The following is a 27,233-nucleotide window of genomic DNA, read 5'->3' on the forward strand; positions in this document are numbered from 1 at the left end:
TGGGGAAATCAAGTATGTGTAGGGGTCCTCTGCCGGAGCAAAGCATTCAGATTCATGATGAATGTTAATTTCTTGTGTTTGTATTTTTGAGATCTCTGAGGCACTGCATTTTGGTTGTGTTATTATATAGTGTTAATTATGTACCACAATTGCTACTTGCCAGTAACGCTGCTGTTCTAATACTTTGAGTAGCTGGGTGGCCCCAGCCTAGGTAAAGGCTCTATTGTATATGAACATAGTATATTTTGAACTAGATCCAAAAGAGTGTTCTTAAATCATGAAATAAAATGAACCTCACTGTTAGGAAGTGGCTTATAAAAGCAGTGCAATAAAAATGGAAACACTGATGCACTTTTCCTAAATAATAAAAGAGACCCCCATAATTTCTATGCCTAAATGTTTTAAATGGCATTGACCAGCATAAGCAAGTTACATGCATTAGTTAAAATATCTGAAGTTCTTGCTAAAGCATTTTTGAAAGTCTTACTTGCAGGGTGGGGGGGATGGGGACTGGTGGGTATTTCCCACACTTCCGTAAATCAAAATCTTATACCTTTCAATGGAAGTTAAATTTTTATCCTCAGAAGTGAGTTGATTAAAAGTGAAATAATTTTCAGCTAGCTAGAATTTTTTTATGGAGGAAAAGGAATTTTTTCTGATTGCTTGACAGGAGGGTTGTTTGAGTCCTGTTGACATAGCTAAAGCTAACGAATATTCACAGTCTCTTTTTTAGCTGTGAAGAAAATTTTAGCACATTCCTCGCCCAAAAGTCAGTGGTCATAATTGGCAACAGAGTCAGTACTTTATTTACTTTCTGGATCATGCTTGTAAAAAGACAAGCTGTTGGTATGAGTCCTCTCAGTTCTTGGCCAAGGGTGTAATCGGACTGACTAGAAAAATGGTGGTGGTTTGCTACAGTTCGTGATGTGTCTGTGTTTCTAATGTAACAGATCTCATCTTTCTCTGATACCATGGGATGCTCTTAATTCAACTTCAGACCTTGGCAGAAGTGGAAAAAACTATCCTGTATGAGTTAGGTCCAGTAGTGCTTTTGGGAAATTGCTTCTAGAAGAGGAAATCTGCTCAAAGAAGGCTTCACAGGCCAAAGAGAGAGCTAGCCATCAATGAATAAGGGATGTGGTATCTCTGGCATGCTGATGGTACACAGCTCTGTCTCAGACCTTATGTTAAATGTAAAGAAAGATAACTGTTCTGCTTACGTGACGTTCTTACCTTTCATTTCTATTTTTGTCATTAACCCTGTGATTTTTTTTAATGCTGATTATTGAGGTGACTTTTGTTTGCCCGTAATACGCATCAGGATTGTCTCAGCTTGCCCAACACTGTTTTCACAATAGAGAATTTTGAGTGTGTTTATTCATCTTCCATGACTCCTTATCACTTTAGAGATACCGCATGTTTTTCTTTTACAGAAACATTCCGTGCACCCACATTTCGAAATGGCCCTGATAAAAATGGTTTTTCTCTTGGATGCAGCAAAAATCTGAGGGAGGTTTTCGGAGATGAAAAGAAGTATTGGCTACTCCCTATTTTTACCAGGTATTCAGTCTGAATGGGAATGAATTAGGGAATAAATTGATTCCCTGACTTTCACCTTGCTTCCCCTTCTCCTAAAAAATAAAGCACAACTGGAAAGCCAGCTTGTAAATCCTACATAATGAATACTGGTGTTGGGAAAACATGCAGGAGGAAACTGAGCAAACTGCACAGAATTTTCATTCAAAGACAAGGGTTTCATTGACAAGGGCCTTCTAAATACAGAGTTTGGAAAGCTTTGAGAAGCATATTTCAAAAATTGTACACCTTTTGGTGGTAGTATTAGTGTCTGATTATATAGCAGGAACTGAGAGGAGATCCAAATGCTTTTGAACTTCAGCTGCATTGAAACAACATCAGTTTAAAAACACCCCCTCTTGCCCTGAAAATGCTTGACAGCTTTCCTTTTGCTGTAGATGACAGTTTCAGTGTTGAAAGCCACCTGAGAAAGTGCATGTAAATAAGCAGCAGTAGAAAAAAAAACTGATACAATGCAAAATACTGGTTTTAAAACTTCAGCTGAGCCAGTGTTACCGAGTTGCACACAAGTATCAGACAAGCTTGTTGAAGCAAGACTGACCTGCTGCTCACTCCCACCACTCCCAAAAGTCAGCAGAACAAAGTAGGAGCCATGTTTCAACACTGCTTTGGGGGGGTTGTGTATCAGTTTAAAATATTGGTGAACACGTTTGTGAAGGTCTGGTAGCAAATAGCAGAGGTAATAACAAGATCTTAAATTGCCTCAGCTGTTTGCTCAACTACCGTGACTTTTCATGTGATTAAAGACAGAAGCTGTATTGTAGATGGATCAGTCTCTTTTGCTACCACATTTTATTCTGATTAAACTTGCTTTAAAAGAAAGCTTAGCTAACCTCAAAATGATGGGCGGAAGGGAAAGCATGGCCACCAGAACATTATTTATGCTACTGCTTCTGGGGTTGTAAATACCAGAAGGTCTGACTACATGTGCACGGTGGTTTGGAGGAAGACTAAAGCTACTGTCTGTAGAAACACAGCGATGTTTCTGAAATACGTAGACTAGTGCTGTGCTCAACAATCCATACGGAGTGGCAGGGTGGGAATCATTTGAGCTCCAAGATTTAATTAACTGATCATCCAGCTTAGTGGTAGACCTACCTTGCTCAAGTCTGGAGTTCAATGCTGCACTGAAGTAATTGATTTGAGCTTGTAGCGTTTGCCTTTTGCATGGGTACTTGTTCAGTTCGTTTAAGTCAACTACAAACAGTGATTTAAATCTTTGTTTCTGGTTTAGTTTGGGTGACGGGTGTAATTTTCCAACTCGTCTGGTGATTATGGATCCAGAGCAACTTACTGCCTCAAGCCAAAATGAACCTGCCAAAAGGTAAGTATAGCATTTAGGACACTGATTTTGTACTGTTCTATACTTCATCTGGAGAAAAAAATTTGTCAAAATTATTTTTTATTTTTTTATTCTTCTTGTCATCTTCAGAGTGAGTTTGTAAGACTTCAGAGAAGGACAGAATGGACAGTCTTGACTGAAAAATGGTGCTGCTTGATGCAGAAAGTCTGTTTCTTGGTTTTGACCTATAAGAGAGGGTATGGCTCTAAGAAAACAGTACAGAAAGTAATAGAGCTTACTGGGTCTTAACAACAATCACAAAGTCCTAGAGAAGACTCAATATTGGTCCATGGAAAAAAAAAATTAACATATTTTTTGAATGAGAGAAGGGCAAGGTATTATTTATATTTCACCTCCTCTAGCATGCTTAAATAAGGGATGCTGAGACACAGTTTACCAGAGAGGTAGATCACTGTGTCTATTGCTGGATTTTAGCACTGGAGGGGTTTTAGCTCATTAATTTTTATCCCTCCAAATTTGCATGTTTTGTATTTTCAGGAAGCCTGCTTTAGATTCAAAGACACAGGAGTACGTGAAACTTCTGGGGGTGTTTACATTTGCCATTTTAGAAGTCTTCTGTATAGTTTGGTAAATTTGTAGCTGAAGGTTGTTGACAACAGTAGTCACCTGAGTTATCAGGCATTAGGGGGGGTCCAAAGGCAAACTGAGAAGTTGCTTCCAGTGCAACATAACCTGTGGAATTTACACAAGAGCAGCACCCTTGTGCAAACAGCAGAGTATCCTTCTGCATTAGGAGTATGTTCAACATAAGGCCATAGCATTTACTGATGGGATAAGATGGCATTAGGTTGTTCTTCCAGACAGTACTGGTTAGGTTTTCTTTTAAACTCTGTGGCAGTAGAATTGTTGTCAGTATGCCATTTCTTGTCTACCAGTTTGTGCTTTTTATTTTTTCCCCATTAAAACTGTGAGTGGCCTGTGTCAGGTAAGGGTTTAGACTGATGACTGGAGCAAGCCTATAGGAGGATTGGGGTTGAGGGCCGTGGGCCATTTTTAGTTGGCAGTGTAGGGTTTTTTGTTTGCTTTACTCTTAAGTTAACTTCACTGCTCTACAAATGTCTGAAACAAGCAGCTACCACTATTACAGAATTCCTGTTGACTTTGCTTACTTTTCAGCTCTGGAACCAATCAGTCCTTTCCTACTCGACCACTCAGTGAATCACAAAATCGATTGCTAGCCAGCGACAGTCAGTGGGTGGAAAGTGGCCCTGAAGAGGAAAATGTTAAATCAGGTAGCCTGCACCATAACACTTTGATGACTCTCTGGTTTTGTTTGTGGTGGGTTTTTCCATTTTTTGTTTAGGCCTAAATAGTCTTTAGGAATTGGTTGGAGTCAAGTAGAAGAAAATTTGTTCCACAGAATCAAGTCAGCATGTTTAGAAGTTAAGGCTAACTTGTGTCTCATGCTCTGCTCCAAAACGAGTTATTACACTAAGGTAATGGATATATAATTCTCGCTTTTGCACTTCCTATTCTGAGATTTTGGATCTTTTTATGTTTGATTAGCAGGAAGAAAATATTTTTTAAAAATAGGCACAATATGATAAATGTGCTGTCTGGTTTGAAGTCTTTGCTATTTGCTGTGCAAATCTGCAAAAACACATAATTGAGATTCTCTCATATTTTAGGTGCAAAAAAGCATATTATAGTTTCCTTGGAAAGCTGATCTCAGCTTATTACCAACCAACCATCTCAATGAGAAACAGGTAAGACCAACATAACTGATTGCCATTTCTGTATATGTATGAGTAAACTAAAATAGACATCTTGGAGTCAAAAGTCACTAGTCATGGAATGCAGAGGAGTCCTCTGATGTTGGATGAGTAATAGAAAAGTTTAAATAAAACTCAGAACGTCCAGAAGACAAGAATGGGCGTAACGCTGCGGCACAGGAAGCATGGGCTGGCTAGATCTGAGAAGAGTCAGACTAATCCTGTAACTGAGATTGAAGTGGGTAGCGCTGGATTTGTTACCTGACTGGGGAAAAGTACCTTAATTTGCTAAATAGGCAATTTCAAGATGAAGCGCTGTCTTGAGGAAGCACTGTTCCTAAGGAACAGCTCAACTGTCTTTGTGGGGGATGGTGTGATGCTTCAACTGATGTTGGTCAGACTGCTCAGTGTAAACTTTAAAACAAAAATTAAACTACTTACTGGTCCTTCTGAAAAACCTACTCAACCATGAGAACCCACCAATGATGAGTTATCCTTTGCAGTTTTTCTTGACACTTTATATAAATGTGCAAATGAATGTCCCAGCAAGAGGCTCCTTTCAGACTCCAGCTATATAAAAACTAATCTGATCTAAACAGGTTACTAAGGCTTTTCTATTCTTCATACACAGGAATAGATATCTTCTCAGAGCAGTTCATCCCAGCAGCCTTTGATAGGGTATTATAGGAAGGTCTTAATCTTTCTTTCCACTGACCTAGAAAGGAACCAGAAGTGACTGGCTTAGGCTCAACAATTAACTGATAATAGTTTGGGTTGAATTCCCTTTTATCCTCCCTCTCTTCCTGAAGTCAAGCCAAAATTAATAAAGGAAGATTGTGTACTTTGTGTTGCACTTGCCCAAACTGCCATAGTTTTAAAAGTTCCATAAATAAATAGTGCATAATTGCATCCAACACAAAAAGCATTTTGGTATGTGTTATCTCATATAATGATTAACTCAGTAGGATGCTGTTTCAGCCATTCTGAGTTCAGTTGGGTTTGGTTACAATTTCTGCAGGCCAAGGTGGTAAATTCCAGTCCCTCTGCAATTGTAAGCAACTATGCAATAGCCGTGAGTACCAGCATCTGTTCTGTGCACTTTTGTGTACCCTGTAACAGACTGATAGTTGTATTTTTCAGTTGTATGGCTATAACATGCAGAAGAAGCAAAGTTATGGCTGACAAATAAAATTCTCAGATTATTCTAGAGAAAAGAGGATGATTTGCAAAAGGCGGCCAATGCCCCAGCCACCACTCCCCCAGCCGCACCTAGGCAAATATCATTTGTGTCCCCACATCTATCAATTTAATTCAAAATGAGCAATTCTTGCCAGTCAGACATCCAAGAGACTTCAGGCACAGGTCAGTGGTGAATGAAGTGCTGATTGACATTTTTGTGAAGATAATCTTCTAAAACATATGAGGTTTAAAAACAAAACAAAACAAAACAAAAAAAACATACCTGCCAGAAGGCTAAATAACGGCTGTCCTGAATCAGGAGTCTGTAAATTACCTGTTACCTAACTGCGTTCTTGTAATGCACTATGATCTGTTTTCAAAGCTAATGGTACAATTCCACTAACTACCCTTTTTGTTTCACTAGGTTTCTGCAACACATTTTGTGCTTGAATATTACTTAGTTTTGTTTGGAAGAAGTTGATTAGTAAAAAATGGAACATGAACATTTTAGGAAGAGACAAGAAATTCAAGTTTCTGCACAGTACAATGGATTCTTGTAAGCACTATTGCAGAGCAGGGAAGTTAAGACAGATGCCTTAAGATTCTTAATGTGCATTTTATGCAACACTGAATTATATACTGCTACCAAAGGGCCAAATCCTGAAGTGCCCTGCTTGGATGCACAAGGTCCAAAGGTCCAGAGTGGGAACTATGCATTTCTGTTATGCTGCAGTGGTGGGGGTAGATTGCAGAGACTCCTGCCTCCCCATGGGCAAACTTCATACCTTAGGCACTGCAGAAGTCACTTCCATTGCAGGTCTCCAGGGTACAGAAGGAAAGAAAAAAGGAAAAGAAAAAAAAAAAGGTGGGGGTGGGGGGGTGTGGTAAAATCAACATAGAGCACGGCCAGTGAGTCTGAAGTGCGAATATACATAGTTCAAATACCAGGTGATGGGGAAGTGACTGGATGATGTCTTCTCCCCTCTTCCTATTAACCTGCCCCATGATCATAGCTCTCAAAGTCTTTTGAGACTGAGGATTCCTTCTACTAGCTGTGCTTTGGAGCAAGGCAGTGCCAACAACGTAAAAGCCTTTTACTTGGGTGTCGCTTTTTCTGCTATAGGATTGAGCCCCCTCACCATTTTAATTTGATTTATTTAACTATATCGAGAACAGAGCTCAGAGAAGGGAACTCTGGTTTAGTTGAAAAAACATGGATTATTACTCTCCAGCAATTGTCTGTCAGCATGCAAAGAAAAGCCAGTCCAAAAAGGAATTAACAATTGTTACATTTTCTGTTAATGTCTGCAGTGTTCTGTATGAGGCAATAACAAAATGATAAAGTACCCCGAGAAAAACCTTATTGCATTTGTGTGTTGTTAGAAGATGGAACTGGAGGAGTACTGCTTTTTCTGTGGGACACTTGATGGTTTATAAATACTATTTTATACTTTTGTTTTATCTTTTTAATAAAGGCACAAGTTTTTATTGGTTCTAAAGTACCATTTAAACAAATACCAAGTACTTATGAGTACTTACGAGAAAATTAGTGTTGGATCATACATCTGTGTTAACACACTGAAAATCTGTATGCTTTAGCCTGCCAATTTCAAGTCCAGTTTAAGTGATGCTGAAATTGCTAAAGATTGAATGCTTTGTGCAGTGATGTACCTGTGCACAAAAGGCAAAATCTGTTTCCTGTGTGAGGAATAAAGTCCATCCTAAGCTCAAGACCTACAGCAAACAACATGGGGTTTTTTTTCCCCTATCTCCTCTGTAGAGAAGACTGCTGACTCATCCTTGGGTGGTATTGGAATTCTGCACCTGGAAAAAGTGATAAAGACTGTTTTCCTGTCTGTAATTTTTCTGATGTTCAGCTGATGCTGATTAGATCAGCAAAGCCCCTACAAAGCCCCTTTGATGCAGATGATCTGGACCAAAAGAACCTCTTTGGTCTCTCTCCCAGAGTGATTGCTACTTAAGTACGTTTATGATGGAAATAATAAGGTAACAAACATAGTGTAAGGTTTAGAACCAGTATTTTTTGTCTTTGGAAAGAATAAATTTTTCTTTAAAATTAATCTGCTAGAACAAGAACACTCTGAGAATGTATGAACATGATTTGGTCCCTGTTGGATGTTCTTGGGACAGAAGTAATGGTGCAAAGCTGCATGTTTTACGAAAGTTGCAGAATGTTTCTTCAAACTTTGTACAAGAAATTTTGCATTTGCCAAGTTCAAAACTTAACAAAAACATTTGCTACATATTAATCTGAAAGGTTTAGCTTTTTCTTCTCAAACATCAAGTGAGAAGTGCTCGTCTGAATACAAGCTCTCAGCAGGACTGCACCAGCAAAATTTCTTGGGGAAGACAACAGAGACAGAAGACTGCAAGTTGAAATGGCTCATTCCGTATATCAAAATCTGCAGCCCCAAACACTGGTGGAACTGTAATGGACGGCCCAGAATATCATCTGGCGTTTACTGCATCAGCGTATTACAGCTGCGGTAACGCATACATGCACAGTCATTGTCTGGCAGAACTATAAGCAAAAATCTATGGCTCTAATATGGTGAATATCACTGATTCAGCAATATGGTCTCTGCTCACCCCCACCCCTGAAGTACTCAATATACCCCCATATGAATGTATATATACTGTAGGCTAACATCAGTATAACTTGTTTGATTTCTTAAGTCAGGAAAAACTGCATGTAAAGAGACTGGGCTAAGTCCATGTGTGTTCTCTGGCAAGTGCTGGTCTTCTGAAAGCAGTTTTTTGCATAATCTGATGGACGTTTTTGTGGCTTTTCATGAAGAGCTGATGTTTCTGACATGTTTATGCAGATCACAGGTGCATTTTGTCCCACATTTCTCTCATGTTTCAGATGAGGAAAGGAAGAGAGCAGTGAGCTTAAGATACTCTTGAGGCCAGAGTTACTGTTGGTATAAAAGCAGGCATTACTGAAAAGTCACTTTGACAAATATGAAATGTAGTAAAACGATTTGAATATTTACCGCCCCCAACCCTCCCTGCCCCAGGAACTGGTTACTAAGAGAAACGCCAGGCTGATACAAAGGAATTATGTTCTCCAAGGGAGTGAACTGTAAGGGCCCACTGGTGAGTGGGATGGGGGGCTCAGGTTTTCCTGGCAGGCTTTGGCTGTGGAGGTACCACATCTAAGGTGGCAGGATGACGTCTTCTGTCTTTCAGAGTTCTGTCGTGACAGCTCCCTAGCCATAAACAAGGGCATTCTGTGCTCTATCAAAGAGTAGGATAGGCCAAATAAGGGAGCAAGCCAGGAATTAAAAAGTTGGTGAGGACAAAGAGCTGTTTGGCTGTTGAGTTGCAGGCAGGCTTGGGTGTCACTGCCAGCAGAGGCAGGGGGGCTGTAGGGCTGCTCCAGGAAATAGGTCCTTTTGGCCAATGCACTTGAAGAGCTGAAAACTTCAGGAGAGTGCAGTGAGAAGAGCAGACCTGCCTGTTCAGGAGGTCAGAAGGGAGACGGATCCTGAGAAAACAACTGCTTCGGGTGCTGGGTCACGTGGTACGTGCTGCATTTGTGCTTTAACCTACTCTGTATCGGCAAATCTTGAAAATACCTAGATTGTCACTAAAAATAACAGCCCTTAAGGTTTTAAATCCATCAAAATAGTGTTGCAAGCCATAAATAATATTGTAGTTACCATAGGATAGTTGACATTGGCTGGAATTAGGAACTATGCTTTAGTATTTTTCCCAGGGAAGTGGTTGACTTGGTCACGTTGGACACCTTCAAGAGTCGTCTGGACAGGGTGCTGGGCCATCTTGTTTAGACTCTGCTCTTCCTAGAAAGGTTGGACTAGATGATCCCTGAGGTCCCTTCCAACCTGGGATTCTGTGATTCTGTGATTCTGTATTTCTTACTACTCTTTTCTTTTAGAAGAATCCACACACGAGTCATGCACACAAAATGACACTGAACTCCCAGTGTGAGGACAGAAGCCTGAAGCAGGGCAAGATTTCAGTGTGGTATCTCCTCGAGATTTCTGAAATGTCTTGGGATGATAAACCTGTCCCTGTAAAGATGCGGCAAGGAGAGCCATAAATAGAAAAGAATACTTAAAACTACACAGCTGATACTATTTTTTTCTTACAGCAATTTATTCAGAGACACTAGAACATGCGCATCATTGCTGCTCCTACTGAAGGCATGTTACGGGAGGAGGGCAGGAAGAGGCGTAGGTTTCTGCTGTAAATGATTTCCTACAGTATTACCCTGAGATTGCAACATCACAAGTTAGATGCATTCTTTGATTGAAGACTTCCACTTAAAATACTCAGAGGGTTATTTTAGAGGGAGTTTGGGCACTTATAGTGACTTGAGTAGAAATTATGGTAACACTTTTGTTAAAGCTGGCCCTTGGGTGTGGAATTTGCAGGTACCAAGCTGGCTTTGGCATGCTGCTGTTGGAAACTGGTCCTGGCCTCCAGAATGCTAAATGCCTGCAGTTTGCAGGTACCATTTCTTCCCTCGTTTGATCTTGTGTGGCTCGTCTGTATTGTAAACAATCTTTTGGGGTTTGGAGGGTTTGGTCAAGTTCAATACCATTCGATATCCACTCCAGAACTTCTTGATCTGTTTGAAGCATGGTCCAGTTGTAGCTCACCAGAACCCCAAGAGGAGGGAAAAAAAGGAGCGTCTGGCGCAGCATTAATGTCTGGCAGATTTACCAAGCAGTGTCTTGACTCTGACATAGATTAACCAGATCTGCCTAGATCTGGGGCACTGACTGACCATAGTTATTAAAAACTAAAAAACAAACGAAAAAAAAACCAACTTTGAGGTTCATAGTGTATGTTCTCTGAGGACACCAATCTAAAATTGTACAGAATTGGGGGATTTGGGTATGCATTTACAGAGGCTCCAGATAGCGGCTACTCTAAGTGCAGATTGAGGACACGTCTTTGACAGTACCTAAAAAATAGCTAGGTATGCAACATCAGAGGCTCTGCTATCCCTAAATGGCACCAAAGAGAGCAGCTGCATATGAAGTGATTTATACTGAACACATTTACTACACTCATTTCTATCAATTTATTTTGTATATATAGACAGCTTTTTATATGCATTTTTCTTAATTATGTAACTGTCATGAAACGTCACAAAGCTGCAAGTTTAGTTAGTTCTAATGTTGATTAAAACTGGTGTTTGGCTGTTGGTTTTCTGCAGCAATTACTTGAATCTTGTTTCCATTAGGTAGTAAGTCTGACAACGTTTACAGGATCGCTTGCTTTGTTTTTGGAGGGGTTCCCCATCTTTCTTCCCAACCCCTGCCCCAAGAAACAGAGAGCACGTGCTCAGCAGTCAGGATGTGTGGAGGATGATGTGTTGAGATCACCTTTATTGGCGCCAAAGCATTAATCGTGACACAGAGTTATTTTTAATTGTGCTGCCTAAACTTGTAATGAGCTGTATTTAAGTTTGAGGTGAAGTGCAAAAGATCTATGTAATAACACATTTATTTTATTTTTTGTATGTTACAGATAGGACTAGTCCTATGCACAGAGAAAACATGTTGCCATTTATAGTTTAATACTTGAAGTAACTTTTTTAAATGGGCTTTTATAAATGAATTAAATATAAAATCACATTACTTTGCCTGGAAGTTCCTTCATGTTTTGATTGTATTGTGCAATTTCTCTATACGTGTACTTTTCCATAAATGTTAAGCCATTTACAACCATTGGAAGTGCATTCAAGGTTTTGTACATCAGTGTTCAGACCTGTTCGTGCTTCTCTGAAGTATAGTTCACGTTTAAATAAAAAAAAAATTGTATCATTTTAGGTCTCTTTTCCAAAGTGATAAAATATGGATGGATTTGACACTTTAATTCATCAGTAAATGCAATGTCAACTTAATAAAGGTATGTGAAAGAATCTGAAAATTGCTTAGCTGTAGCATGTGTGTATTAGACCAGTGCGAAAAACTGCCTACCTAGGCAATGCTTTGTAACTGTCCCATGGTTTTTACACTCCAGCTGCAACAAACCTAAGATTATACTCTTGACACATCTTTGGGTCACTTGGTCTTCAGAGGAGAAATAAAAAAAACCCTCTTGGCCTGTGGATGACTACATATTCCTTTGGGACACTACAGATGACTTAGAGATCAGATTGCCACTCAAACAGGAATCAGCCATGTTCCCATTAGATAACACCCAAGCCAACACTGACATGACAATCACACTGGCATTTACATTTAACAGTTCCAGAAAGTTTAGAAAAACTGGAACCTTTTACAATCTTCCATGAGTTCCAGCCTCGTTCACCTGACTGTAATTCTAGTTCATCTCGGTCCGTGTGTGCCTGATGAAGCGAGCACTACGTAAGTAGCGTCAGTTGTGTCTCCAGTATTGATGTATCGGAAGGGAGAGCGACCCGCGTGAGCCGTCTGGTCAGTGCCAGCAGATAGTCCCTTTCCACAAGGCACGTGTGTTCTGGCTTTCAAAAGGAAATGAGTGAAGCTATAGATCTGGTTCGAATAGTCACCGTTGTACCTGGTAACTCACGCTGTGCTATGCAAAACCCCTGAAGAACAGAAGGCAGGCAGGTGGTAGAAAGCCACAGAACTGTCGTTTTCTAACGAGACAATAAGAAAACAGTCTGCTCTCTAAGACTACTTTTAATGCAAGATTTTGTATATCGTAGCAAAGTTTCATTTGTCATCTACCCTTGTTATACTGAATTACAAACCATAATGGGTACAACAGCAGATCCCATGGTAGTGCAGAATACATGCCAAATATAAATACACCATATTGTTCAAGATGTCCAGTTTCTTGTCACATTTAAGTGGTTTAAATGATCACTCATATATCTATGCTCAGGAAACTTGGCTTTCGTCAGGCTTTTGAAAGCTTCCCATCTTGCACGCCTCCCTTCTGTGTTATGCTTGTACTCCTGTTCCCGTGTCAGGTACGGTCGACTCAGCCAATATTCATTCTCAGCTTCAATTTCCAACCTTCGGATCATGCCTCGCTTCATGGAAAGGGTAATCATTCTTGGTCGCCTGTATTTCCCAATCCACTGGTTTCCAGGAATTCTCTTTCGGAGTAATACCATTGTTAAAAACATTATGCCTTAAAATATAGGCAAAAATATAAAATACTTGTTATGTTAGGGATAAAATTCAAAAATTTAACAAGAAATTTAAAATCTGCACATGCTGCACTGCCTCTTAGCTGGCTGTTTTGAAGCTTTAAGTTCAGAACCTAATACTCACGACCAACCACACAGCATAGACAGTACAATGACAGACATATTAGAAGCTTAAGACCAGAAAAGAGAAACGGAAATATTTATTTTGTTAATGAGTTTACTCAGTTATCTTTATACTGATATTAAAGCATGTCCTCCATAAATTATTTATGAAAGATCCAGTCCCAAATACTACTAAACAAAGGATTCATTCATTCCTTCTTCAAACAGCTAACCGCATTGTTTCCAGGTCTGTCTTCTAGATCTGGCCTTTCCTCAGTATCGAGTTTTGAGCTATAGTCTCTCCACAAACTTATTAGTACACAGTTACCCGATCTTGTATTTTAACTAAGGGAAATCAGGTTTGTAGAGAGAAACAATATACCACATTAGAACAACTAGGGTATGTAGAAAGAAAGAATGCAGTTTCTGAGACAATACAGTGTAACAAAGAGGCAAGAAAGGCCAAGCTACGTTTATATTTGACACACATGCACTTCATTAACCTGTTTCTTACTCCTAAGCATGCCTAACTCCCAGGTCTCTCATTATGCAGTATCTTCATCAGTAAGTCAGCCGGGCACTTGAACACAGCATAAACGAGCACCGCTGCTGAGAGGAGCCACCCCGCTCCCATTGTGCGATTGCATGCTGATGTTCCCTTCTGATCAATTCAGAGACGAGGCCGTGGAGCCTCGCGGCGCCACCGATGCCTCAGCCTCGGCTTACCCACCCCCCGCACGACAGAGCAGGGCACGGCAGTGCCGGCTGCTCGCTCTCGGGCCCGGGCCCGCGGCCGCTCAGGCCTCGGCCGGGAGCGAAGCCGCCACAGCACAACCGCCCACCGGGGCTCTCCAGTGCCCCAGGCGGCGGCCGAGCCGCTAGGTACCCGACAGCTCCCGGCGAGTTCGGCCCGCACGGCGGAGCGCTGCTGCCTGGGAGAGGGATCCCCTGCCCTTCACCACCAGGGCTGTCTCCCGGGGCCAGGCCAGCCGAGCGACACCAGGGCCAACCCCCCAGGGCACACCTCGCGCTCCAGGTGAAGACACGCCACGAGAGACCACGGCAGCGCCCCGAACCCTGTAACAACCGGACCGCTCAGCCCTCACACACCGACACCGATGACGGCTCCAGCCCCACCGCGGGAAGCAAGATGGCGGCGGCGGGGGGCTGCACGTCTCGCGAGAGCGCGCGGCGGGCGGGGCCCGGCGGCGCCAATGGCGCGCGCGCTGCCCGCGTTTCGAAGCTGCTGGCGGGCAGTAACTGTCCTCCTTAGGTAGCGTGCGGCCTGCCTGGGCTCGGCCTATTTGGGCTCGGTTCATTTGGGCTCGGTTCTCCCCTCCTCTTCTTTCCTTTCCTTTCCTTAGGGCCGCTCCTAGCGCGCACCAGCGGCCCCAGCTACCGGTCAGCCGTTAACGGCCGTTGGCGTGGTCCGGAGCCAGCCGGGGGGAGCGGGGCTCGGGCTGCTCTCGCGGGTGTCGCTGGCGCTGTCCCCTTCCCGGCGGGCCATGGACGTGTCGAGGGAGTTCTTCGGCAGGCTGCGCGCCCTGGCCCTCACGTTGGAGAAGGAGGCGAGGCACCTGGAGCGGGCCCTGCGCGGGGAGGACGCGGGTAAGTGCGGGCCTCCCCTCGGCTCCTTCCCGGGGCCGCGGCCCGGCTTTGGGGCTCCCGCCGGCGTGTCCGTCCCAGTACCCGGGCAGCACCGCCCCGAGCCCGGGAGGTGACCTAGGTTGTTGCTCCCGATGGTGGTGGGTGTCGCGCCTGGGCGCTGAGGCTGATGGCTCTGCTGGGATGGCCCGGGGGTTGGGGGATGTCCTTGGTCTAGGTTCCCGCCTGCCGTTGTGCCCCTCAGGGCATGGGGAGGTAGGCCGTTGGTGGGCTGATGACTCCAGGGATGGGCCTGGGAGTAGCTCGGCAGGGAATTATTTAGGGTGACCCTCTTATCATTGTCTCAGAGCTCCTTTGTGGATGTGTAGGTGAGCCTTTATCACGGGGAAAAATGGGATGAACAAGGAGTCACATTCTTGCCTTTACTCTTTTTATGGATGCAGACAGAAAAACACATTTGCAGGGCTTGTTCTCTGCACAGATAGCTCAAGCTCCTTGTTGGATTTGTTGCTGTGCTGTCTTGCCACGTAGCAGGTGTCCTTTTTTACACTATTTGCATTAACCCTGATTGCTAGTGAAAGAAGTAATGACTGCTGCATGTGTAAGTGAACAATGCTAACATCTGCCCGCATGCAAATAAGGTGGAATAATTCAGCTTTTTGTTGGTGTGTGTTTTTCAGTGGTGTCTACATTTTTCAATATTTATTATTATTTTGACTTGAAGTTCTTTTAAGGGTAAAAATTTAGCATAAATAATCTTTGATAGCCCAGGGACCTACCTATTGTACCAACGCTTGCTATATATTAGTTTTTACAGTATTAGATGCAACAGTAAAATGGAAGCCTGTGCAGTTTCTCTGTGTAGTCTAACATTCTGTGCAAATTTCAGCCTCATGCTGTACAAGGTACCTGCTGTGAACTAGTTTCTCTTTGGTGTTCTCTATCCTGACTGTCTTTCTCTAACATGACTCCAGCATCTCTAATATAGGAGACTATGTTCTGATGTAGAATGTATTTGCATGCTAAAATACTAATCCCCCTTTTTTCTTTCCAAAACCTTTTATGTGAACATGTGTATCGAAGATTATGAAGAAGAATCTCCAATAAGAGTGTTGCATGACCTCCATTGTGAACTCAGGTCTCTCAAGGTAACATCTTAACTCTTCCTTCTGGAAAAATTGAGGTGGGGAAGTTCCACAAACTTATGGTTCTGTTTTCGTAGAATCATTAAGGTTGGACATGACCTCTAAGATCATCAAGTCCAACCATCAACCCAGCACCCCCATGCCTCATAAACCATGTCCCGAAGTGCTACATCTACACGTTTTTTTGAACACCTCCAGGGATGGTGACTCCACCACCTCTCTGGGCAGCCTGTTCCAGTGCCTGACCATGCTTTCAGTAAAGACATTTTTCCTAATATCCAATCTAAACCTTCCCTGGCACAGCTTGAAGCCATTCCCTCTTGTTCTATTGCTAGTAGCTTGAGGGAAGAGACCAACACCCACCTCACTACAACCTCCTTGTAGAGAGCGATATGGTCTCCCCTTAGCCTCTTTTCCAGGCTATACACGCCCAGTTCCCCAAGCCACTTCTCGTGAGACTTGTTCTCCAGACCCTTCACCAGCTTCGTTGCCCTTCTGTGGACATGCTCCAATGTCCTGCCCTGCTCTGGACACGCTTTTGATCATTAAGCCACAATAAATCTTTGTTAGTCAGTAGTTCTGACCCTTATTTTTACTCATTTACCTCCAAGTCCTCATACTGACTGTGGATGTCAGGGTAGTGCCCAAAAACTTGTGGGTAACTTAAAGTAGATTTAGCAGTGTTTATTAGTTTGCAGTCACTGTGGTTGCTCAGATCAGTAGGGGACAAAGGTAACAGGGAAGTCGTAGCTGTGCCAAGGAATGGATATAGGGGAGAAGGATTCAGGAGCAGCAGCTTCCTACAGAAGAGGTATGCTTGCTTGTGTTCAATGACTACTGCTTAGAATAAAGAAAATATTCACAAAAAGTTTCAGTACCTTCAACCATTCAGGTAAACTTGTAAAGAATGTTCTTTATTTCTTTAATACAAGTAGGAAAAATGAGCTATAGAAATAATTGAGAGGTAAGCTAGGATATAAACTTGAGGTTTACCATCTGGTCTGCACTAATTCTTTGTACATAGGGAGGAAGAATCCAAACTAATTGCTGTTATCTCATATTTTTATGCAGTAAAAGCATATATTTTCGTCTGATGCTTACCAGTAAGTAGTTATTATACTGTGAACTGTCATCTTAGTTTCACTTTTATAAGTTTTTGTACTCTCATGCCCTATATATTCCTGATATTTTGTAACCTAGTTTTCAGGTGTAGGTAAGACCTAAAATTGCTGCTTATCCTCATCTGAACTGAAGTTCAATACTTATTCCCAAAACACTTGGAATAATGTATAAACAACTACCATGTGGTGATTTGAAAACCAATATTTCTGCATTTCCTTCCCCTGCTCCACCCCCAAAGGAAGATGTCAATGCCAGCCTCAGTAAGAGCTGCTCTGAAAAACAAGCGATTCATGACTTTATGAAGGCAAGTGAAATATTGATGCAAAGAAATGCAGCAGATCTTGGAAAAATAAGAGAGCTGTTCCAGAAATATGGCTACAAACCACATGTGAAAGACTCTACAGGTAATATTTCTTGGCAATACAGTATGTGAAGACAAATGTTTCTCCAGCTATGTGTATATTTCTATTAAGAGACTAAGTACCTCTATGTTTTTTGCTTTATAATAATATCCAGAGGATAAAAGATTCTGTTGTGATTGGTGCCATAAAAATAAACCAAAATACAAAAACTTTGAGTTAGATCTCGTGGCATGATTTTAAGTTAGCGTGTGGGGTTTTTCTTCCTCCAGTAATCGTTATATTCAGAAACCATGGTAGCAAACGTGTTTTCATAACCCAGAGAATTATGCTGCTTCAGCTTCTCATGCATTGGGAAACTATTGTAGATGCATCTAAACTAGTTCGTATTCATATGTGATGATTCCATTAACTTAAATCACTGTAGAGAAAATCTTAAAATAATGTGCTCCATAGCACAGATAGGACAAGAGAAGCACGTACAGGGATCAGGTGACACTGGCCATCTATGAGGGGGTAGTGCCTTGATCATTGGAGGGGGAAGGTCATTAATCCAGTCAAAGTGCACACTCACCTGTATGAAAAATCTAGATATTCCAAATGGGTTTAAAATAACTGCATATGTCAGTACTACACATACCCTTTTTGGTATCAAGGGCCTAATCAATCTTAGAGAAGCTTTTGGCAGGGCATGCCTTAACCTTCCCCTGAGCGTTATCCATCCATTACACAAAACAAAATTGTCGTGGACTGTATTAATCTCCAAGTTAAGCTATTACGACTCATTTACAAAGATAGGGCAGAAGGCTCTGATTTTATAGCACCTTCCTCCCTGTCCCCTCTCTGCCTTTAAAGAACACTCCAAACAGAGGTACAGAGATTATTTATTTTTGTAAGATATATTTTTAAGCTAAGTGTATCGGAGTGTGTAACACCAATACCAATAAAAAGGTAATGCCTCTGCCATGGTATTTTAAAAAGCACTCCCCCCCCCCCCCCGACTTCTGACATCATGCAGAAATTTACAAATATTTTGGAGTGTTTCAGTTTATCTAATTACAGAAATGTACAAATTACACATTTGCTTATTTCTGCAGTGGACTCTTATTGTTATCTAAAAAGTGACCGTCTTTCACAAGTTTTTAGCTGCTGCTTCATAGCCTTTCTTCAATACTGTTTTTCTGAAGAATGAATGTGCAGTGCGCAGCCTTTGCTCTTTCCCCAAAAACATTTTCATTCTATATGAATTTTGTTTTCACTGTCATTTATGTTGTACATTTTTAATGAATTTCAACTCTTGCACTGAAATAAAAACACAGAAATATATTTAAGATCAGCGCTTCCTACCTGCTTTATGCAGCGAGATGAATTCTATTAAAAATACATTTGTGTAAAAATCTTTCAATTTTGTTTTTCCTAGAAATACTATTTACCAATAAAGCGAAATTCAGTAAATGTGACCTATATTATAAATATATTAAATATATATAATAGGCTATTTATTAATGAAATTAATGTTATAATATGACATTATATGTTGCATTAACATATGTGTTTTATGATGTTATAACATTAACATTTTATTTCTAATATATTCTAAATATAGCTTCCTCTGATATGAGCTTTTGGATCTGTTGTAGCTTCAGGTTCAGTATTTTAAAATTAAAGAAGGATATTTTTTTTCTACAATAATAAAATTAATTGGGTTGGACGTACCAATTTATTTCATAAATTGTTAATGGAAACTTCTGACTTTTTAAATTATTATTACTTTTCTCAAACAGAAGAGGAAGAAGTTAACAGTGATTCAACAATGTCTGTCCAGAATAAATCTGATGAAGAAAAAGCAGATGATGTACCTCATCTTCCTGCTTGTACTGAGAAGCCACTGACGCCCAAAGACCCCCTGCGTAACCCCCAGCTTGCTGATTTTGGTCTTTCACAATATGCATTCTCCAGGCCTTGGAGTGCAGTGAAAGGGCAACATGTAACAAATGCACATCAAGAAAATTCAAAGAACAGGACTCCACTGAAAACACAGACCCCCAGTATTTTGCCCAAAACACCAAAATGTATGTTGAAGATGGACGATTATGAGTGTATAACACCAAAGCTCGAACACTTCGGCATTAGTGAACATACCATGTGTATGAATGAAGATTATACAATGTCACTTATACGTAAAACTGCTCAGGCAAGCAAGAAGTGAGTAAATTACTTAAGTTCAGATTGTTTCTCTATTGAATTTTCTGTAGTTTCTTCTTACTGTACTAATTTCTTGCTGTTACTGCCCTTCTCTTTTTCTTCAAGCAGGTGATATGTTATCACCTGCCAGCTGGTTAGTCCTGTGTCTTTATTCACCTCTCTACATGTCTTTTCACGTACTCTTCGCAGTGCCAAACAGTGCCACGAAACACGGTTCTGACATGCTCCTTCACTAGACTGCACCACAATAAGAATCTTTCATACACAATCTATTTACAAAGGGAAAATGCACGGTAGATCTGTGAACTTCCGCTTTTCTTAACCTTGGATTTGGATTTGAGGACATGTTGCCCGCAGTAGATATTACATAGTCAGTTTAAAGGTTTCAAAAGCTTTAGGAATATAGACCAGGAAAAAAACTTCTGAAGCATTCGGTAAAATGCTTCATTGTAGAAACATCTTTTACGTTATCCAGCCCCACCTCAGTTCACTCCCTTTGTTCCAGTCTTCTGTTGAAAAGACACTTCCAGATTTTCACTATTCTAATTAAAATTAAAGAATTTGCAGCTGTGAGGTGTGGAACACCTTAGCAGTAGAAGTATTTTTCTATCCTAAGGTAATGTAAAGGTTGTTAGATCATGTTTTTATAGTTAGTATTAGCAACATGTTCAATTTTAAAAGCTGGCAGTATTTAAAAGAAACTCACTGTTCTGCAGCTAAATATTTGGTATTTAGATAAATTATTCAAAAAACCAAGAACCATATTCAAAATAAGTTATGGAAATAATAATTCCACTTCCCCCCCCAATATTTACAATATAGGCACAGGTGTGAAGTTCCTGATAACCATGCCACCTTCAGTGACTTTGTCCCTCAAAGATCCAGTTTACTGCAATGGTTAAATGCCGAGAGGTTTTGGGGTTTTTTATTTTAAGATTACTGGGGGGAAAGTGAAAGTGAAAAGATACTTTTACTTTTAAAATAGTTTTGGGATCTCTCCTCTTGAATAGTTATGTAAATACTGTAATGTCTATAAAGCTTTATAGTATTGGAATTGTAGCAACAGGAAAGCTGTTACTGAATCCTTAAAAAGATATTAATTGAAAAATCGTTCCCTCTCAATATTTTGAAAATAGTTTCAGCTTATCGCACAAAGTTCTTCTGATGTCTATAACACTTTGTCATTTTGTACTACTTTTTCTATTTAATGAAAAATGTTTTAAATGTGATCTTCAGATTCAATTATGGCTTAATTTATAGGTGGATACATCCACAAATGTAGATTCTATTTCTGTGGCTTCTAGTGACATGGTTAGACAGTCTACTAGCGATATTTATATATAATACAAAAAACCCAAAATGACGCTAGCAGTCTTCCATACCACCAATGATAACATTAAAATTCTACTAGAATTAGAATTAGTTACAGCATGATTGCTCTTAACATCATTATTAATGACCAAAACAGATGGACACACGCTAATTGTGACTAAAGTTAAAGCTGCATATGGAATCAGAATTAGTGGCATATGTAAGAGGTCGTGGCATTAAGTCATTAGAGTTAAAATGTTGTTTAACCCTCTTTTAGCTTGTTTTGTTTATTTTGCAATATTAAGTTAGAGTTAGCTTGAGGTTTAATCGGAAAGGTTTAAACAAAGAGCTTGTTACCTCCGAAAAGCACTGATCTCACCTCTCGGTGAGAAGTGTATGTTAAATGGGCAGACCACTAAGCTAGCAAACTGGGCGAAAGAAAATTAATTTTAAAAGGATGTTTTTGTTTGGTTTTTTTTTTTAACTGGATAATGCACAGAATCTCTTCCCTGAGGATCAGATAAGCAAAAAACCTAGTACAAATGAGCTAACCTATACCTCTAGTTTCCAGGTACAAAGAACAGTCATAATTTTTACTTTCTTGGAGGCAGCCCTGCCCTTTCATATCCCTTGCTTGTGCCAGCCAGGTCTTGTATCTAGCTGAAATCTGTGTAGGAGCTGTGCCTTGTGTGAAAACCATTTTAAAAGTTCATCTCAGAGTTTGTAAAAATATTTAGTAGACCTCAACTCCTCCAACTTTGTTTTTCAGGTTTTCAGTTTTGAAGCAGGTGAAAAGAATTATATACTTCGGTGCACCTACTACAAAACTGAAACCAAAAATAATTAGAAAAGGAAAAAAAAGAGGAAGGTGCCTGAACCAAACTGGTTTTTGTTATACTTGTTCTTTTTCCATTTTAAAAACTAAAAATAATATGGTTTCAGGTATCTATAATACTTCCAAGACAAAACTGACTTGAAATTACTTTTTAAAAAAAAACACCTCAAAATTGTAGGTGTGTTCAGCTAAGTAAATTACACTGCCTCAATTATTTTTTTTTTGAGCTTAGGCTTTTTGTAGAGAAGCTCTATATCTTGTTCTTATGATCAAGATAACTTTTTTAAGATTTAAAATAATTTTCTGATAGGCACACTTGTGTGTAGGGTTTAGGTAAGCTTCCACTTCTTGTCTCATATTGTTTTTTAGCTGTCTACACCCTTCTTCCACTAGAATGTCTTGGATATGAAAAAATAACTTTAATAATTTCAGTTTCTAGTTTTGTAGAATTGATATTAAATGGCTTTTCGCTCTGAAGTCAGCTAGTAATTAACATAAGTAATCTTATTCAAACTTTAAAATTGAATTAAAGATTTTCTAGTGTTAACAACAATGTTAGGTTAAGAGCTAAAAAGATTTCCTCTTGTTTAGAATTTTTTAGTCAACGGGCAATTAAAAATAAAATATATTTTACCCCTACCACAGAACTGATCATCTGAGTCAAAGAAAATTGATCCTACCCTGGATGCTTTTTTGTTGTTGTTTGGGTTGCTTGTCTGCCTGTGTTGTTGTTTTGGGGGGGGGTTATACCTTGGATTGAAGTATCAGTGTATTTGATAATTTGTGGATGGACTGAACACTTGCATGCTACAAACTGATGCAGTAGAATCCTAGATGAAAAATCTACCAAAAAAATCGTCTTTGGGGAAATGGATTTTTGACTTGCATGTTGATGAACAAATACTAGAATAGTGATTGGGTTGACATTATTCCTTTAATTGTGATTTCTTTGTATTACTTGAGAGCTAATTGAGGGGTTTGTTTTTCAGGTTGGTTAAAAAAGATGATCATGAAGTGAACGTACCACAAATGACATCCAGGGAAATCATGGTTACTCCTGGTCCAAGACCAAAAGTGACAGCCAGGAATGGTAAGTTAAAAATATGTGAAATAAATATACATATGCATTTTCACATAATGTATGTGTAAATGCATTGTAGACACATGGTAAACTTGTAAACTGTGTTCCTTGTTAAATATAGTTACTTCAGTCACTGTATGAGTACTAATGTCTAGAAAATGAAATGTTGATAGCTTCTGTGGGAAAGTTTCTCACTTCGGTATAAATTTTTGTTCATTCTGCTACTCATATCCATCTAGAATTATGCAGAGGATTCTATAATTTTGTAAATGCAGTTTATTCTTATTTTAAATAAAAATACTGTTTTGTCAACTTAGCTTTTTTTTTTCCCTGACAGCACCGATTAGATCATTTAAAGATAGGAAAGAAACAGCTTTGAAAGAGTCTTACAAGACAGTAACTTAGGTCTTTCAAGAGCAGTGCTAAAACTTCTTTGAGAGGAGATAAAACATGTTCCCTTGAAAATGTGTGAAGATCTTGGGGCAAACATAGTGACAATTGAATATATGAGAAGCTAAGGCAATGTCAATTTAAGTTGGGCTTTTTCAGTGATATTCAGTAGTGGGACTAGATTTATTACTTTGGATGTTTTTACAGTTGTATTTGCTGCTTTTATGGGATTCTGTAATTTGGATGGTTCTTGATACTAAAAATATTGGCTAAAATGATACAGGTGTGTTAGAATATGTAAATCTATTAAAAGCTAATAGACTTTAATAAAACTAAACTGCGGCACTGGAACTGATAATATTTCTGTGTGTGTGTTTGTATGTATATATATTTATTTTTATTTCCCCTCTCCCTGCTGCTTAATTGTATTAGCTGACTGGATGGCTTCTCCTATGGTATTTGTGCTCTGTACTCCTGATGTGAAAGTCCCTTCAAGAACAAATAGCACAGTATTATCAAGGTCACCAGAAACAAATGACCCACCTCCTCCAAGTCACACAGGAACACCACGGTTTCCAGATTTTGAAACAAGATGGCTAAAAACAGAAGCTAAGGTAGTAAATAGCAGTTACGTACATTTTCACACACTTCTTGCCATAAGCAGTTTTTCTAATGTCAGTTTGGGATTATTTTCCATTTTGTTGTTGTAGAAGATATTTCTAATGGTAATTTTGTAAGAACATTTATTAAATACTTTACCTAAGATAAGTAAATTAACTGAAGGCATTTAATACTTCTTTTGCAGCAGGTAAAGCAGGTGGGAAAAATTGAGTCGGTGACAATGAACAATGCAACAGATAAGCAATACACTGAAGATAGCATTCCTTTTGCTGTGAACTCTGATGAGTACCTTAAACATTTTGGAGACCCTTCTCCTCCCAAAATAAAACACTATGACCAGTTACTCAATACTCCTCCACCTCCAGAAATAACAAGGATACCAGATGATGTTCTACAGGTCAGCTAATATACTTTTTTCTCCTAAATAGTTTTAATATCAAAATAGTAAAATTAAAAGGGCTTAGTTCTATGAAAGTTTGTTCTTCAATAAGCATTCTCTGCTACTTATTAAAAAGGTATGAAGTGTATTCTAGTTTGAGTTCATAGATAATTCTTTTTATTACTTTTTAATATTTCCTCTAGATTCTGTCCAAGTATAATCATAAAGTAGACCCTTCTAAAGCCAAGGAAATGGGGACCAAGGCAGGAAATACTATAAAACATGAAAGTGATTTCAATGATCACTGCAACAAAGAGAACAGGTATGATTAAATTTTACAAATTTGGTTAAGTAATATAATTTGGAGGAGCTATGAAGAGGCTTTAACACCTTTAGAAATCCATGCAGCTGCTTGCTCTTCAGCTACCAAAATAGATCTTGTTGCTGTGACTAAATAACTGTTCTTTGGTATCTGTCTGCCTTGTTCTTTACAGTAAAATATTATAATTGGCTGTGTGTTTGAATCCTCCCAACTTTAAAAAAAAATAAATGAAAGTAGAGTGTTACTATTTTTATCTGTAGGTATATTTTACTTTGCAGCAATCAAAGCACCAGTGAGTGCTTTCTTCTGAATACATATAGGCAATAAAACTAAGGAATTGTAGAAAACTATATAAGTGACATGACCAATTTCACGGTCGTTTTAGCAAAGACAAAGTTCTTTCAAATGCAAAGGCACCTTATGAACAATATGTGAGATGAAATTAGTCTATAATAAGTATGAGTAATCTTTTGAACAATGGAATACGAGCTTTAAAAAGAACTTGATAGATTTGAATAGAAAGAAATTTTTGTGACAACTTGATCAAGTATAGATATTCCTGATTCAATGTAATGTATATTACACCTGTTGATGATCAGTCAACTTGAGGTCAGTACAGATTATTTAGGTAAGAGGTACAAGGAGCATGTACGGAGCCAAATAAGAATCACAACAACCCAGAATGACATTGATAAAAGTAGGCATCTTAATATACTTGGAGTTGGAATCCATTTGAGTAATCAAATAGAACAAACCTGTTTAGCTGACTTTTTTTTTCTTGTCAAGGTAATTTAAAAAAAAAAAGGTTTTCAATTTTGTGTCTTCTGCTAATTTGAAATATGATTGAAATAATAAGTTTATGAACTATTCTGGATATATTTGCAGAGGATATCCTGGATTTTTCAAGACAAACATCTGAAATCAAGGTGAAGACCACGTTGAGACTGTTTCATATTCATGGATCTTATCACCAAATCATAACTAGCTCAAAAAGCAAAAGAAAAAAAACTGGTGGGAGGAAAGAGACATACAAAGGAAAAGTTCTTTTTAGTGGAGAAAGTTTGATGAGGATAAACTTGTTTCAACTAACAGCTTGTGCTTGGCAAAATATATATAAATGTATATATGCTCCAGAGAGGACTGGGGTCATGTATGAAGTAGTACTTCAGTTGTCTCGCCTGATTCTCATGTTTGTTGTGTGTGCTTGTGTTTGCAGTAGGCTGTAGAGAAGTGCAGTTAAGTTGCAATAAAGGGAAAGTCCAGTATATTGCCCCAGAAAGTGGCTATCTCTGGCTGTTCTGGTGACACTGTACATCTTTTCAGGGCTGAGTTTGAAGTGTAGTATTTAACAGTATTTGGCATCTTCAACAGAAGTCATCTTTTCTATGAAGAGTAATTCCTGCTTTACTGTTTAAAGCACTTCTATGCTATTAGTCACGTCTGCAATACTAAGACACATCACACACATTTCTCCATCGGGCTCTCTGTTACCTCTCTGAAGGGCAGGTATTTCTTATGCTGCTGCTTCTTTCTTACTATAGTTTTCTTACATTGACATTGTATTAGGTGCTATACATGGGTTTTCCTTTTGACAGTCTAATCTCTAGCCCTAAAAGGTGACTCTGGCTCAAATATAAATTATTTTAAAATATACTGTGCAATTAGTACTGGTTTGCTGGCAGGCATGTAGGTGGTTGCCTGCTCTTCTGCGCTGCTGCTATGTGCATTCTGTGAGCTGTGGTGTCACTTCTAAACGTGCACATCTATCCCTGTAATAGCTGGCCAAGCTTAAGTTCTCAGAGCTGTTGGGCACTTTTTTGGTACCTGGTAGTCATAGTAATTAGGATTTTTTTTTCTACCAGAAATTCTACTTTTGTCTGCAAGAAATCCCAGCTACATATCCTTGTTTGGAACCAGTTTGCTGTTTCTAGTGTCAGCTAGTCCTCTGAGTGACTGCAGGATTGCTCTTACCAGCGGTACGTGGTCTTCCTGTTGATGGCTAAAATTCTGTCAATTTATATGTGGGCAGGCAACATGTGCAACACATGAGAAGGGAGAGACCGTCCCAGGAGATGGGGAGAAGTGTGTGCTTTTCTTAACACAGCTCCACAAGTTTTTTTTTACATCCTCAGGATATGCAAACATCTAGAGATGCCCAAAAGTATTTCTCCAGTTGCTTAGAGGGACTTATCCTGGCTAAAACCTAGCAATTAAAGGTACCTTTTTCCCTGCTGTTCCAGTCATTCTCCAGAATAAGTGCACATCAAATTAAGTGGAGAAGCTGATTTTCTACTAGTTCTGGCCTGGCTACGCTGTCACTTTTCTGTGCTAGTTCCTGTTTAAAAACATGTATGTATTATTACGTGTCAGTCTTTGAGATTGATCAACACTTCTGAATACTAAATAAATCTGTCTCAGATGCTTGATGGCTGCTTGGAAAACTAATTATCTGCTGCTATAAAAGCACTTACTTGTTCTACCCAACTCTTTGGGGACTGAAGGCCAGACCTGTTTCTGCCCTCTTCACAGACCAAGACCACTTAATGGGCTGGGTGCTAGTCATAGAATTTCATGGTCTTAAAAAGGTACAAAGTATTCTGCCACAGTGCAAAAATCAGACAGATTTACCAGCACTGAGAAGGAGGGGTTTCACAGCCTGCATTCTGCATCCACACTACTTCATGGCTACTTTCTTGCTCTGAAGGAAGCCAGATATCCTGAAAGACTCCATTTAACATGAAATGGAACATACTGTCCTGGGCCTT

General features: G+C 39.6%; 3 protein-coding genes across 8 annotated transcripts in view; 2 read left to right on the forward strand and 1 right to left on the reverse strand.

Moving 5' to 3' along the window:
- Positions 1-11,483, forward strand: part of ZDHHC20 (zinc finger DHHC-type palmitoyltransferase 20) — a 51,894-nt gene extending 40,411 nt beyond the window's left edge. For both annotated transcript variants that reach the window (XM_064441170.1, XM_064441171.1), the window contains exons 9-13: positions 1,434-1,560; positions 2,831-2,920; positions 4,076-4,191; positions 4,588-4,665; positions 6,275-11,483. In XM_064441170.1, the coding sequence (XP_064297240.1) occupies positions 1,434-1,560; positions 2,831-2,920; positions 4,076-4,191; positions 4,588-4,625 (371 nt within the window). In that variant the 3' untranslated portion in view covers positions 4,626-4,665; positions 6,275-11,483. The remainder of the gene's footprint in view (positions 1-1,433; positions 1,561-2,830; positions 2,921-4,075; positions 4,192-4,587; positions 4,666-6,274) is intronic.
- Positions 11,484-12,497: 1,014 nt separating this feature from the next.
- MRPL57 (mitochondrial ribosomal protein L57) lies at positions 12,498-14,439 on the reverse strand. Its single transcript, XM_064441172.1, has 2 exons — positions 14,118-14,439; positions 12,498-12,972 (listed from the first exon to the last, which is right to left on the reverse strand). Exons 1-2 carry the CDS (start codon positions 14,410-14,412, stop codon positions 12,656-12,658), a joined length of 612 nt encoding a protein of 203 aa, XP_064297242.1. The 5' UTR covers positions 14,413-14,439; the 3' UTR covers positions 12,498-12,655.
- A 139-nt stretch (positions 14,440-14,578) lies between these two features.
- SKA3 (spindle and kinetochore associated complex subunit 3) lies at positions 14,579-26,890 on the forward strand. 5 transcript variants are annotated; one of them, XM_064441162.1, is made up of 9 exons: positions 14,579-14,701; positions 15,782-15,846; positions 17,204-17,369; positions 19,109-19,529; positions 22,665-22,765; positions 23,579-23,760; positions 23,952-24,164; positions 24,350-24,468; positions 25,354-26,890. In XM_064441162.1, exons 1-9 carry the CDS (start codon positions 14,599-14,601, stop codon positions 25,385-25,387), a joined length of 1,404 nt encoding a protein of 467 aa, XP_064297232.1. In that variant the 5' UTR covers positions 14,579-14,598; the 3' UTR covers positions 25,388-26,890. The 5 variants fall into 5 exon arrangements, with proteins under 5 accessions (XP_064297232.1, XP_064297233.1, XP_009503979.2 ...); XM_064441163.1 differs by having other exon boundaries at positions 14,599-14,701; positions 23,955-24,164; XM_009505684.2 differs by lacking the exon at positions 14,579-14,701 and having other exon boundaries at positions 15,784-15,846; positions 17,208-17,369.
- The last annotated feature ends 343 nt before the right edge of the window (positions 26,891-27,233 follow it).

The sequence above is a fragment of the Phalacrocorax carbo genome, chromosome 1 (assembly GCF_963921805.1).
Source record: "Phalacrocorax carbo chromosome 1, bPhaCar2.1, whole genome shotgun sequence".
Classification (NCBI taxonomy): domain Eukaryota; kingdom Metazoa; phylum Chordata; class Aves; order Suliformes; family Phalacrocoracidae; genus Phalacrocorax; species Phalacrocorax carbo.